The following is a 13,868-nucleotide window of genomic DNA, read 5'->3' on the forward strand; positions in this document are numbered from 1 at the left end:
GTGTCTTTGTGTATGTTGTATCATACTGTGTGGCTGGCAGTGAGTAAATTTATGTTAGTTTGATACATGTAGTGTGATATGGAGAAGACTTGTGGGTACCCTCATGCATAGCCAGTTGTAACTGTACATCACGGCTATCCGACACCCTGATCACAGGTATCTCTAATAAATGATGATAAATGATTGTATTTCAAAACAGAGCAATCAACAGCCCAACACACAAGTTATTGTTTCAGTTATTGCGGGGAAAATCACCTTATTTATTTCACAGATATCTTTCCCTATATACCAGTTTAGAAAACACAGTGGACACATGTAGTAAATATCGGTGCACTGTTACAACCCCAATCAACAACATTATTTGTTGTAAATCCAAATAAAAATTCTCGGACTAAAAACTTTGATGAAATTATAATAAAAAAAAGAAATTAAATATACATACATACAACACTAATGCATGCATCCTTGGTTGCCATGGTTTCTGACATTTGACAGAAACAGCTCTAAAACAGGACTGTACATGGGAGATCAAGTCAGGTCAGAGGTCACAGTTAGCTACAGATCTAAAAATTTTGGCATAGCTCTCTTGTATCGTAGTAAATATTTTTAAAGGACAACACAGATTAAGTTACCAAAGTAAATAAAAGACTGTGAGGTTTAACAACATCTTCCACAACCTCACTTCCCTCCCTCCCCTCTGATTATACAAATTTACATGTTTCAATCTTTCCATCAAATCATGATAAAAGTGAGATATGAAATATGTTTTTGTTTCTTATTGTCAAAAAAAACCCCTAGATACTTAAATAGGATAAAGTCTGTTAGACCTAACCAGGTGTGTCAAGCTTTATTGTTTGATGAGAAAATCTATAAACATAGATTAGGTCTCTGTAGATAAGTCTAAAATGACTTATTTTATTGTGTTGTTTACAGTTGGTAAAGAGTGAAGTAGATAGAAAGAGATACATTATTCATTAGCTGCTGGGTCCTGGTAAATTAAAATCTCTGCCACTGGCAGATTTTTTTAGATTTTCAAAATATTCTTGTTGAGATGCAGCTAGCACTGATGCAAGGATGGCTTCATCATCGTCCCACTCTGATAAACCTGTAGGAAACAAACAAAAGTATTCACATCAGTTTTAATGAAAATGTTTCAAATTTTATAGAATTCAAAATGTTGTATGGTGAATGTCTTGGTATCATTGATTGTTTCACACACTGTAATATTATTGCTGGTTTCAGACATTGTAGCAATAACTTGACTTACAATGTATGATGTCATCTACAATAAGCCTAAATCTTTCCATAACTTTTCTTGGTCTTTTAATCTGTCTCAAAAGTTACTCTTTTGTGATCCCTCTACACAAGAAAATATTCATTATGATCATAATTTTTTGCCATTTCAGCAGTAGAATGCTTTGTGAAAATGTTATCATGGGTATAAGAAAGACATTTGCATGTGTGTAATGGCCTATTCATAGCAAATAAAAATAGCATGCGTTTGAGCAATGGTGGTTTTCTTTATTGTGAGAACTTGTAGCTGTAAAACACTGAACATGTTTATTGTAGCATTGTTTGTTGTTTCCTTCCTATTTATACTGTTGACAGTTTATATCTGTACACTACAGCCGACAACATTTTCTATTATTTTAACAAAAATATGTTTGCACCAACACTACTTTTCCACAAAGGCAATGGATTCACAAAAATGGGTTCAGATGATCACTGTTCCACTGTACAAATTGTCAAGGACTTACCAAAATGAGAGGGTGACAACTGTCTGACAATAGTTGAGCATTCTCCTTGTTGTAGTGCCTCTAATGCTGCTGTGCTGCTAATCTGCTGTGGTGACGCAGGCCCACATGCACCACGGGGGGACCCTGCCGGGGAGGTAGATCCTGGAGAACCAAAACTTGGGATCATGGAATTTTCTATAACCAAGAACAGTGGAGATTTCATGAGTGCACTGAGAATCATATTCTGTCATAGTAACACTGCTTGGGAGCCTAATAGATAGGAATTCGCTAGCTGATCAAATGAGTAGAAACAACATAACACATTTAACAGCTGCACTGTAACCACTCTGACAGAACACTTTCTGTTTTCTGAAGTGAAGTAGCCTATCTACTGGTATGATTAATAACTATGCCATGAGGAAAGGATATAATCTTACAGGCATTCTTATTTATATGCTTACTAGATTTCATTGTATATTCAGTACTTGCTACTGTGTACCCCATATACCTACTGGTAGATATTACCCTGGTAGTTGAACATTCGGTTTTCTAAGATAGACAATAACTAAAACTATTGTCGCAACATGTTGATACAAGAGTGATAAACTATTGAATGGATGTTGGTTTAATTATAGTCTCAATAGGGAGGCATCTCTGAAAACTACAAGTAGTTTATTTAGAATTCCATGAACTTGCAGTGCAATTGGGACTTCCAATGTTTACACTATGTAACACAGGGTGATTAGAATCACACAACAGAGGAACCTCTACAACCACTTGTGTACTCTACCACATTGAAGACCAACATTACAGATTTAGTTTGCATCTTTCTTGAGGTGTCTTTCTTAGTAAACTGAAGGCTGGATTACCAGTGTTGTATGTATACAGGGAAAACATTTTGGTCTAAGAAATACAAATGTGAACTGCTTTGTGTGAACCAGGCAAATTTAGCCTGTCCTAGGTGAGATTATTCACGAGAGCATAAAATCTTTAGCCTGCTAACTACCAGTAGACCAAATAGGAATGCATGTACCCAGCCAAGTAAATGTGAACATTTCTCCAGTCAGTCATCAGAACCTTGGTTCGGGTTAAAGCTACAATTTTTCTAGACCAAATATTATGAATAATTACACTTTTGTTGTGATCCTGTACATATTGTCCTTACCTGTAGTAATTGGAGGAGGACTTCCCACATTGCTATGTAAAGGAGATTGTTGTCTAGGATCATTGACTTCCCTCTCTACCGGACTGTGAGGTGGAGAACCATGGTTACTATTGCGACTAAGTGGGGAATGACCGCCATTACGACGTTGTTGTTGTTGTTGCTGTTGTTGTTGTTGTTGGGAACACTCTCCAGAGGTAGACACAGAATCCCACCAATTACTGGATGTTGCACAGTCACTAACACAGGTTGCACTTGCACTACAAGCCTACAAAAAGAACAAGATACATGAAAATATTGCATTTCTACTATTTTCCTTTCTAAGCACTAATGCATTCTATGATTTGACAAATATCTTTGTTAGAATGACAAGTTTTGCTTTAATTTAGCAACTGTTTGGTGATCTCACTACTAAAATAACCATGTATTTTATACAGTAATTGCAGACATCATTTTTAGACATATTTAATTTAAAACAAAGTGATAGCAGTACTCAATCTGTTATCAACCACACTGCTACCTTTATTCAAACTACAATGTTCCTGTTTTGTTTTTTTACACCAATTTTATTCTAAGCATATAAAGTTTCTATTTATGTTCTCCTTTAGGTAGCTAGGTAAAATCTACAATCAGTCTACATTTGAATGAGGTTCCCATCTTGACAAATGCATGAAGTGCAAATTTATGAGAAATCCTTTTTCCGTGACCTGGAGAAACACTGCATTGGACATGAATGGACAATGCACTGTATGTTTAATATTGTCACCATTGGCTGCATAAACTTTATTCACGTCAGAAACAATTATTTGAAAATAAGTCATCCTTAAACTCAAGATTTTTGTGAATGCCCATTAAACCATCATGCTAACACTGTCTGTGTGATATAAAATATGAAGTACATAGAAATGTTACAATAAGTGGGTCACTAAGTATCATTGCACCAGGTGTTCATTTGTACTTGTCAACAATGGCTGTGTGTACTCAATGGAACATATATCAGGTGGAGTGACAATGAATGTTTACTTGAATGTAAACATGAACACTACAGGTTGGGGGTTTTCTTACAGATAAATTTGGATATGGGTACACATGGTTATCAGTTGTTGGTCTCTTACAATGTCTTTTCACAAAACTTGATCTGAAGATGAGTTGCTCTAGAATGAGAAACGAGGTCACACTAGTTTTATTCAAGTACCTGATTCAACAAATGGATACACTGGTTGATGTGCATGCAATGTATGTTTGTAAACAGAACACAGTCAAAGTTGAACTGATTGAGGGATGACAGGTGTAGTTAGAATTTACACATTTTAAATGCTTTAGTATCATTGTGCAAACCAAATAATAAGAGCATTAGTCGAGTGCTATCCTGGGATCGAATTTCAAGATCAATACGATGGATAGCATCTAGACTGTAAGAGCAACATAATCGGAGTTCACTTATTTGCAGTATTTCAAAGCTAGTCTATGTCTGATTCATTTTTCTATACCAGGGAATAGATCTTTTTCACATCAATTTGTACAATTTACAGTAACATGATCAAATAGTCACCCATAGTTCTAATGTACACTAAATGCATTATTTTAAGAATATCACAATATTTCTGACTTACTGAGGTTTCTTTCCTAGCTCTTTTCTCATTATCTCGTAACCATTGTAAATAAGATTCTCTAGCAATTTGCTCCTCAATAGCTTCATTAGTGGCTTCCCAGTCTGTAGCCCTCAACTTGTCTTCTAACATAGTTTCTTCAATGTGCCATTCCTCTGACATCTTGGCTGCATCTTTCATTAGATTTTTATCAGCCAGCTGTAAGGGAAGACAATAATAGATAGGACATTCATAGTCACTCTTCATTTCTTTAAAGGGGAACACCATTCCAGGAAATAAAGGCATTTTTATAAACTATGGCTTCTGGAGAGACATTTCATGATGTTACAATACAGGTGTCACTGCACTAGGAAGTATCCAGTATATTTGTATTCAAACCAATGGTCAGATTCCAAGGTTATGACTTGTACTAACTGTAACATGTAATGCAATCTTACCCCAGGTACAAATGAAGGCAGTCCTAACCCAACACCAATGGTGGCTTTCTGTGGGTCCACTACAGAGTTGTAATGTACGTTTCTATGGTAACTGACACGGAATGGTTCATTGTCAGTTCTATGATGGCCATGGAAGATATTGATTGGCTCTGCAACAAAACATAAAGATACACATGTCAATCTGTGACAGAAAACTAGGAGAGTTTAAGGTGCATTTATTTTATTTTCTTTTTGTAGTAAACTGTCATTTTGAGAGTTTAAGGGGGGGGGGGATACATCTTATTTCCATTTCCTTCCAGATTAAAAGTTCACCCTTCAGAAGTATACATCAAAGGGGAAAATGATTCACCTATAACTGTTATAGTCTAGTGTATTCGTGCAATAAAATCATCTCTTCACCCCGATTCTTGAGATTCAATGCCGTGGATACTACTACACTCATCGTATGCATCTCAAATGCAACTGTTTAATTTTGAGGGAGGACTCCATGGAAGAAATTTCTACTGTATTTTGAACTTATCATCTAAAGAAAGTGGCATTATTCCCATAAGCAGTATAACTGTATGCATATAGAATTATGTCTTACCAACTCCATAACAGTACACTTCTATTGGTCTATTATACATCTCTGATAAGGCCTGCATTTCTGGGTGGTTGCCATGACAATGGTCACTACGTTTTCGATTGATATAGGCATTGAAATCTTCAGTTACATACTGGGAGAAATAATCAGTATTTTTTACCTGCAAAGAGATAGTCAAAGTTAGTCTGTTTGTTCTCTAGAAAATCGTTGCTTCTAACTTTATTCGATGTTTTGAAAAAATAATCACCCAATGAATTTTTATTGACAACAGTATCACCAGTCTTACACAGTCCCTGCGAAACTTGTAATCATAACATTAACATATTAGTGTTCCCCTCACATAGTTTAAAAGATATATGTCCCATATGATATCAGATCATTTCAGTAAAACAGGTGAAACCAATCAACATTGGAAATCACTTTATTCATACACAAAATGAGAAAATCCTGGCGAGAACCTACCAACATTTTCTGAGACAACATAGCAAATTTTTTTGACTGTTTGTAAGAAATAAGAAATATATATAACATGAAATACATTCATCTAGAAGTTTCAACAATATATGATGTGTGTTTTTGCCATTAATGAGGTAACTTACCATGTAATCCATACAGTGATTTCTGACTATGGAATGCATCTCCTGGTCACCATAAACTTGATCAGCTGGAAAGAGACATGGAAAATAGGAATTTGATGTCAGGTTGGCCTCAGCACAGAAATCTAAACAAGTTTGTACACAATGTATACCATAAATACCTACATCAAAAACCAGTGTGTCCTTTGTCAGTTACTAAAGACAACATTTCTGGCTAGGGCTCAAAATGATAAAAATATGTGTTTTATTGTGAGTCACCACGCACACAAAGAGATAGGGGAACACCAAATTCTGGTGGATCACAGGAGGTTGTTCTGAGTCAGTGGGCATGTCGAACTGGCATCTGTAGAGGACACACTCGGTGATCATCAAAGACATTCTTAATATGTACTTTTGCATTAAAATATTGTTCACATATTTTGGATTGTCTTGAATAGAGCTGAATTTGATCATCACGTCGGCTCTGCTTTCAAAAGTCCGACAACCCTTCATCTAAGTAACTGAGCTATAGGTTTTCTGCATAAAATTTGATAAAGTACACATCCCTACAATTGCCTAGTAATATCAAATACTTGTGAAAAACATAAATTTGTCTATGAAGATTTATAATACAGACAAATACACAATAAAATACATGTACTTGAAGTACAACCGATATCATAATTCATTTTTATGATTACTGTACAGTAAATTATATTTCAAATGGAATTCAACATCATTATTACAATAAACTGTTTTCCTCAGTAGTTACTAATGATAAATTCATGTAACTTCCTTTTTCACATTTAGTATAACTATTTATATACATTTGAAAGCCGACAGACACATGCATACACATGTACACTGGAAAGAATAACATGACTCATTTTTCAGAGACAATGTCGTATTTTACAATATCTATAATATCTGTGCTACAATTTCTATAGGTTTGTGAGACAATCAAATCTGGTCCAAATTCAAATTTCATACAATAACATTAACATTACTTCTTGTGGGCATTCATTGGACTGCATATCAGTATTGTCAAAGTACATGTACATTTACAATCACACCATTGTCAATATTCATGGCACGATGCTGCTACAAATACTGGAAAATCACGATTGCCATCAAGGAAAAAAAGGATTGCCTTTCAGTGTAAAAAACTGTGTTTGAGATGTGTAAATGAAAATGTATCTCAAATATTAATTCATAGCAACATATACTATTAGTATTAGCAGATGAGGCATTCCTTTTTGTAAATAAATGTGTATATAAAGATTTGCACTACACCTACAATGTTATAATGTTCATTCCTCGACTATACCATAATGTTCATGTAATCCAAATTATTGATCACATTTAGTGAGTTTGAATGCTTTAGTACCTCCTCTATTCATTCTAGCAGAAAACACACATTCGTAGTTGGGTTATCAGTTTGTTACAAAAACATGCCATTCTTTCCAGTATATGCACAATCTAATTATGAATTTTATGAATCCAAGTCTTTGTAAATGAATGGTGATTATGTATTTAAACAATACCAGAACATTGTCACAGTAATAAAAGTTTAAGCAATGAGGCTATTAACTTGTCATTCCATCTCTCCACACAAAAGAACACAATACCTGAGTTAGGGAAGCCATTATGACTATCCACATTCTTTGGAATGTCTATCTGCTGCCATACTGAACACGTTGAATATACAATTTCACACAACATTTTATCATTTAGTTTCTTTTAGAGACTAACAATTACAATATTGACATTGACTTTTGTACCTGAATTTTATCCGATATGTGTCATCATATACTGTGAAAATGCCAAACTTTGTATTTTCAAAAATATGGCACCTCATTTATAAGTAACACAAAAATACACTGGTAAAATCTGAATGTACACTTCAGTGTCTGATCAACCAACACATCCACTACATACAATAATAATTCTCTTTGAAAGAATAAATATTTGGAAAATAAATGTCTGATGCAAACATTAGTTGAAAATTATATGCCTCATCTGTGACATGACTTTTAAAATTATAACTCAATTACTATCAGTTTATTGATGTCACCTTCAATTTCCTCTCTTGAAGAATAATCAATTTGCTTTCAGCCATGAAAAAATAATGTCTGATTTTTAATGTATGTTAATAGAAATCCATGAAGTGTGACTGATGGGTTTAATTCATGAAATCTTACAGTGATAAAACATGGCTGTCTTGATAACAATTATTTACTAAGATACATGACATTTTCATGAAATTCCAAGTAAGAGTGAGTGACATGACAACAATGTGTGTTTATATCATTTGGTTCTGCTGTGTTCAATATACAATTCAAATTTTACAAAATTGCCATTACTTCCCCAATTCTTCTTTGATATTACTGGCACAGGTACCCTAATATTTTTCTTCATTCAGCCGGAAAATACTCTTGACCTAAGGGTTTGTCACTACTCATCTAGCAACTCGTAGTGGCCAAGCCACCTTAGGTCACTTATATTTTCCTTGGCTGAACTAGTATATCATGCTATTATGCTAGTAATACACCTGGGTAAAATTATTTGATAGTGCAGGTAAATTTGATTTTAATATTTAATACCTGTACAAAAACACTGTTGTATGTGCTTTTGATATGAAAATATGTATACTTTGGAATGAAAATATGTATACTTTGGAATGAGGGACAGTAGAGTAAGGTTGCTGGGCTTGTTACTAGCAAAGCTAGAAAATGTTAAATTCAGACTTGCTGGCGATAGTGGATTGATTAAACAGTCACAACAATGTAAATTTAAACCAATCTGTTACAAAGTCCTTGACAATCACACAATTTTATACAAATAAATTGAGTTGCCAATACAGCACACATTTCACACATGACAATAAATCATTTTTATTTGACAACTATTTTGTACTGTCCTTTCAAAACTTGCATGTATTTTCATTAGACTACTTCCTAACTCAGAGAAAACTGATTATGACAAATGTACATGCATTTCCTAATCTGGAAAATATTAGGAAGGTACGCTGACCATATTTCAATTTAATTTTTTTGAACTGTAAATGTAACGGTAGAATGACCCCAAATAACAAGTTTCATACAATCTTAATTGAAGGCAAATAAAACACACACAGTCTACTGTGCATATAAATATTATCTGGGGAGTATTTCTAGTGGAAACAAGAAAGCATTACAATATACTTACCAACGGCTCTAAATAGACAAGCCCCATCAGGGACCATTTTCTTGATAATAAATCCTCTTTTTTCCTCTAGCGCTTTTTCAAATCTTCTTTCCATCTATAATGAAAAGGACCACTAAATTTAAAAAGATCAATGTTAACATTTGTATATATATGTAATACAACCATATTATAACTTTTTACATCATAGGGATCTTACAGTTTCAAGGAATAGTGTTCACCAAATATCATTTTCTGATTTTATCATGTTATATTGTGATTCAATCAAAGCATATTTCTTGTAGAACCTAGAGGGTAAATTGATGGGGAAGTATCAAGAACAGCACTCACTGAAATACCTACAATGTATGGTATAATTATGTAGTTATATATACTATTGAAGTGTCGTTATTTTAATTGCACACAAGCCATGTTGAATGCATTCAAACAATAAATATGGGTTTATACCCTGGTATTGCTACATCAGGACAAATTGTGTCATTGGTTCAACATACTTATAATAATATGAGTACAAATATTCAAAGTCACAATTATTGTCCCTAATTTCTCATAAAATATGCCAAAGGTATAATAATATTATTCCCTAATATATTTCTTCATAAGGATACTTGTGACCTAAGGGGTTTGTTTTGTTATAAGGCCCCATAAGTCATTTACATTTTCTTTGGCTGAATGTAGATAATATTGGTGATAACAAACCGATAATATGTAATTATCCAAAGTTCAGTCCCCATGCTAGTTGTTCCCAACTGGCACACTGAAAATGTAACCTGAACAATATGTTTCTCTATCATTACTAATTATGGACTCAATAGTAACCTGCAATTAACATATTTTAACGATGATTTACTTAATTAACATTATTACTTTAATGAATCTTCATTGAATTGTTCTTATTTTCCTAAATGATACATGTGAAGCATATCATCATTGACTTGATAAATAATGATATGTGCATGTAATTAGATTGTAAAAAAGAGAAAAATAATGTCTTTCAAAATGTGATCTAAATAACTTTTTTTTTATTATCAACAAAAAACCGATAGAAATATACTGGTTGTGAATTTCAACACTGTGAAATAAATGAGGGCACTGCCATCCCACTGTTACTCTAATGTTGTCACTTGTTGCAACATACATGTATACCATTTGGTCTACAGTTCTAGGTACATTGTAAGACTAGTGAAGGTGTAAATCGTAACGATACCGTATAGTAACTAGAACAGCCTTACAGGTAAGACTGAAACAGGAATATCCTAATCCAATTTATCATAAGATTTTAGGGTCAAGGGCATTCATATATATATAATTGCTGATTAATTCTTTTCATTACCATATGTTTACAATCTTATATTCTCACATTCCTAGTAATCTGAAAGGAATCAATGGATACCAAGAGACTTGGATATCTGACGACACAGTTCTGGCAAATACCATTTCGGGCCAAATTATGGACAGCCAAGTCTCTGTGCTATAACTTGGTTCAGTGTAGCTAAAACTTCATTTTGTTCGCAACTGCCTATACAATCATAATGTAGAGCAGACTGTCATTTAGTTGTTTACATGCTTGGTATAAGTTTTATATTTTAAATGGAAGAGACTACTGTGGAATGATACGAATCACATACAAATATGCAAAATAATGTGTTACATTATTTAATTCACCATTAAATTATGGACAAGAACAAATTAATCCTAATTACCAATTGTCTAAAATGGACTATCTCAAATTCATTAGGGAATTTCTGTGAAACATTTGCCTGCTGTCCCTGACTCATCATGTAAACCAATTTGGCACATTGGGGTATGGGATTATGTTCTTTTCACTTCCCTTGAATATGGCAACCTCTCACTATTTACCCCAAATTTGAACTTCCATTGTCCAGTAAGATGTAAGTATTACCACAATCTTGGGCCTGTAGGTTGGGTGATCTTTTTTCAAAGTTTCTGTTTGATTGAGATTTTTCGTACAAATTGTTCACACGTAATTTGGAATGACACAGGAACCGAGGAAGTGTATGGTTGACAGTAAATATGTACATGTACAGGTAAGTAGCCTAAACATGTAGATGCTATCCGTTAGTTTGAATCTCTTCGAGAAGATGGGATTTGGGATTCAAAACCATGGATTCACGTAAAACCTACACCAGGTTGAATGCAATTTGATGGCGAGTATGAAACACACACAATGTGCTAATTTAGGCAAGTAGCAGGGCTAAGGTATCACAGATCAAGGTAAAGCTAAACTCTAACTACTACTAGTAACAGTATAATTTGAACAGCGAACATTTTATTGTTTGATTGTTAGCAATCACCTCACCTGAGTGATGTAACACTGTTTCCAAGATAACATTGGCAGTTATATAGAAGTATCAGCTTAACACCTCCATGGTATCAGTCTAGTTCCTATATAGTGTATCATTACAATTTACACCGCTACCCCTGGTTTAGTTAGATACCATGTTGGCATACCATGGTATTAGACAACGTAGGCTTTTATTACGGTGTTTCATGCAAAGTCTTCCATAGGACCCCCCCCCCACCCCCCCACCCCTCCCCATCTGCTAGAATAACTATCATGATACATGATGCTGGCAACTTTTACCTCTAATGCTAGTTGACCTTCACACCATACTCTTTGCTTATATTAATATAAAGAAATAAGTTACATAACATACTCCCAAAATAGCATTTGAATCTGATACCAATACAGTATGGCTGAGAGTAAGGTAAATGAATTGTTATGTTATGAAAGGACTGTGTTCTTAAACAATTAAATTGTGCTTGCTGTGGATAAATATGTGGGGTTCTCATATGCCAATCTATCAAAGTTATCAAATTACACAATTATGCAAAATACTCTGTGACGAAAGGGTACAAAAATGATAAGAGTTAGTAGAAATGTTGATTTCCAATATGCCTGTTGGTTGGACAAATTTACAATGTCAACAATTCTAGAAGCTACTTGGCTAGTCTGCCACGTTTAGGGATTTTCCTAGGCAAAAAATAGCCTCGATTTTGCACGAAGTGTTCAATTACTTTTACTGTTTTACTGGAACATTGAGCGTTTTGTGTAATGAGACCCATTTTATACATGTAAAACCATAGACCCTACACGAATGTGTAGGGTCTATGGTAAAACGCATTTCTAACGTTGTTTATATTCCGAATGCAGGGGGTCACCTGTGTACTAATTTGCATATAACAGTGAAATTTACTCAAACTGCAATAAATTTTGAGCCAAGAATATTTCTTAAAATACCTCATCTACATCCTGCTCTTGCCCGGGAAAGAAAACGGTATCGTGTTCATCGCCGCTGTTGCAACCGGCTTCAGAATCGTTTGAGCAGCCGGCCGACGAGGCATCGAGGTCAACGTCGCTTACGTCCCTGTGTTTCCGTCCACCTCTATGAGGCGACGACGATGCTCGATGCCTCCGTTTATGAGATGTACCTCCACTCGCTCCTCCTAAGTTATCATGTCTCTCGTAATTAGTTCTAGATTCATGAGGAGGGGGTCCTTCCTCTCTTGATGAAGTCAGAGGCCACCTCGGGGGTGAATTCCTCCCCGCCCGGGTCCTCGGGTCACTTTGGCTGTGCGATGAAGCGTGTGGGTGGGAGCGGTTTTCAGCAACTTCTGTGTCATTTTTCTCCTTGCTGACCTTCTTTTTTGGTAGAATGGTCATTCTCCCCTTTACATAGAATCCCTGAAAGACACAGCAGTTTCTTTAGGGCGGAAAATGTGGCTTAAAAGCCGACTTAGAATTCCACACTTCAGTATCAAAACACAACACACTGCAAAATGGCGACTGCTTGCTGACTTGAATCGGTAATGACGTAATATTGAGCGCCCTCTACGACATCTATTTATAAACCATCACATTTGCAATAAACAATGCTCGAACTCTCATGACTATTCTAGCATAATCATGTCATGATAATCAGTATATATTTAACCATGGAAATATGACGTGAAAGAGAAATATTACATATAATATATATATACTAGTATATATTGCGTTCTGCCTCTGCGGTATAGAGCACTGTCTTTAGCAGATTGATACTCACCGAGTTATATATATATATATATATATATATATATATATATATATATGGTGAAAGAGAAATGTAAAATAGAGAAATACATTTCGAAACATACTGGAAAATTTCCAAAACACTGATAAATGGTCTTTTGAAAGTATCTTCTTTCGAGGTGAGTGAACTTGAGTGATCACAGAAACAATTGTAATTTTACCCCTTTCATATATAGTTGGCTATTAAATAAGACGATATTATCGATATTTCATTGTATTCTGCTTCTCGGCAAAATAAGTGCCTGTGTTTTGACCTCAAACTGCAATGTTATTTATATTATTACCATCTCTACATTTGATATATTATATTGAGATATAACCTTTTTCCCAGTCTCTGTCATTGTCTTTTTTTTCTCATGTTGTCCATTTTATTCTGTGTGTAAATTGTTTAGAAAAGCCAAGAAACACAGAAAAATAAAATAAAAAAGTATGATGCGACATTTCCATGGTTTCATGTACGAGATAAGT

At 34.6% G+C, this 13,868-nt stretch overlaps 1 protein-coding gene across 1 annotated transcript; it reads right to left on the bottom strand.

The window, feature by feature from the left end:
* Positions 1-211: 211 nt before the first annotated feature.
* On the bottom strand, positions 212-13,130 carry LOC144448536 (OTU domain-containing protein 5-B-like). The gene is made up of 9 exons (XM_078138841.1): positions 12,570-13,130; positions 9,311-9,404; positions 6,128-6,192; positions 5,532-5,688; positions 4,946-5,094; positions 4,512-4,706; positions 2,902-3,166; positions 1,758-1,931; positions 212-1,105 (listed from the first exon to the last, which is right to left on the bottom strand). Exons 1-9 carry the CDS (start codon positions 12,990-12,992, stop codon positions 975-977), a joined length of 1,653 nt encoding a protein of 550 aa, XP_077994967.1. The 5' UTR covers positions 12,993-13,130; the 3' UTR covers positions 212-974.
* Positions 13,131-13,868: the final 738 nt, after the last annotated feature.

The sequence above is a fragment of the Glandiceps talaboti genome, chromosome 1 (assembly GCF_964340395.1).
Source record: "Glandiceps talaboti chromosome 1, keGlaTala1.1, whole genome shotgun sequence".
In the NCBI taxonomy this organism is placed as follows: Eukaryota; Metazoa; Hemichordata; class Enteropneusta; family Spengelidae; genus Glandiceps; species Glandiceps talaboti.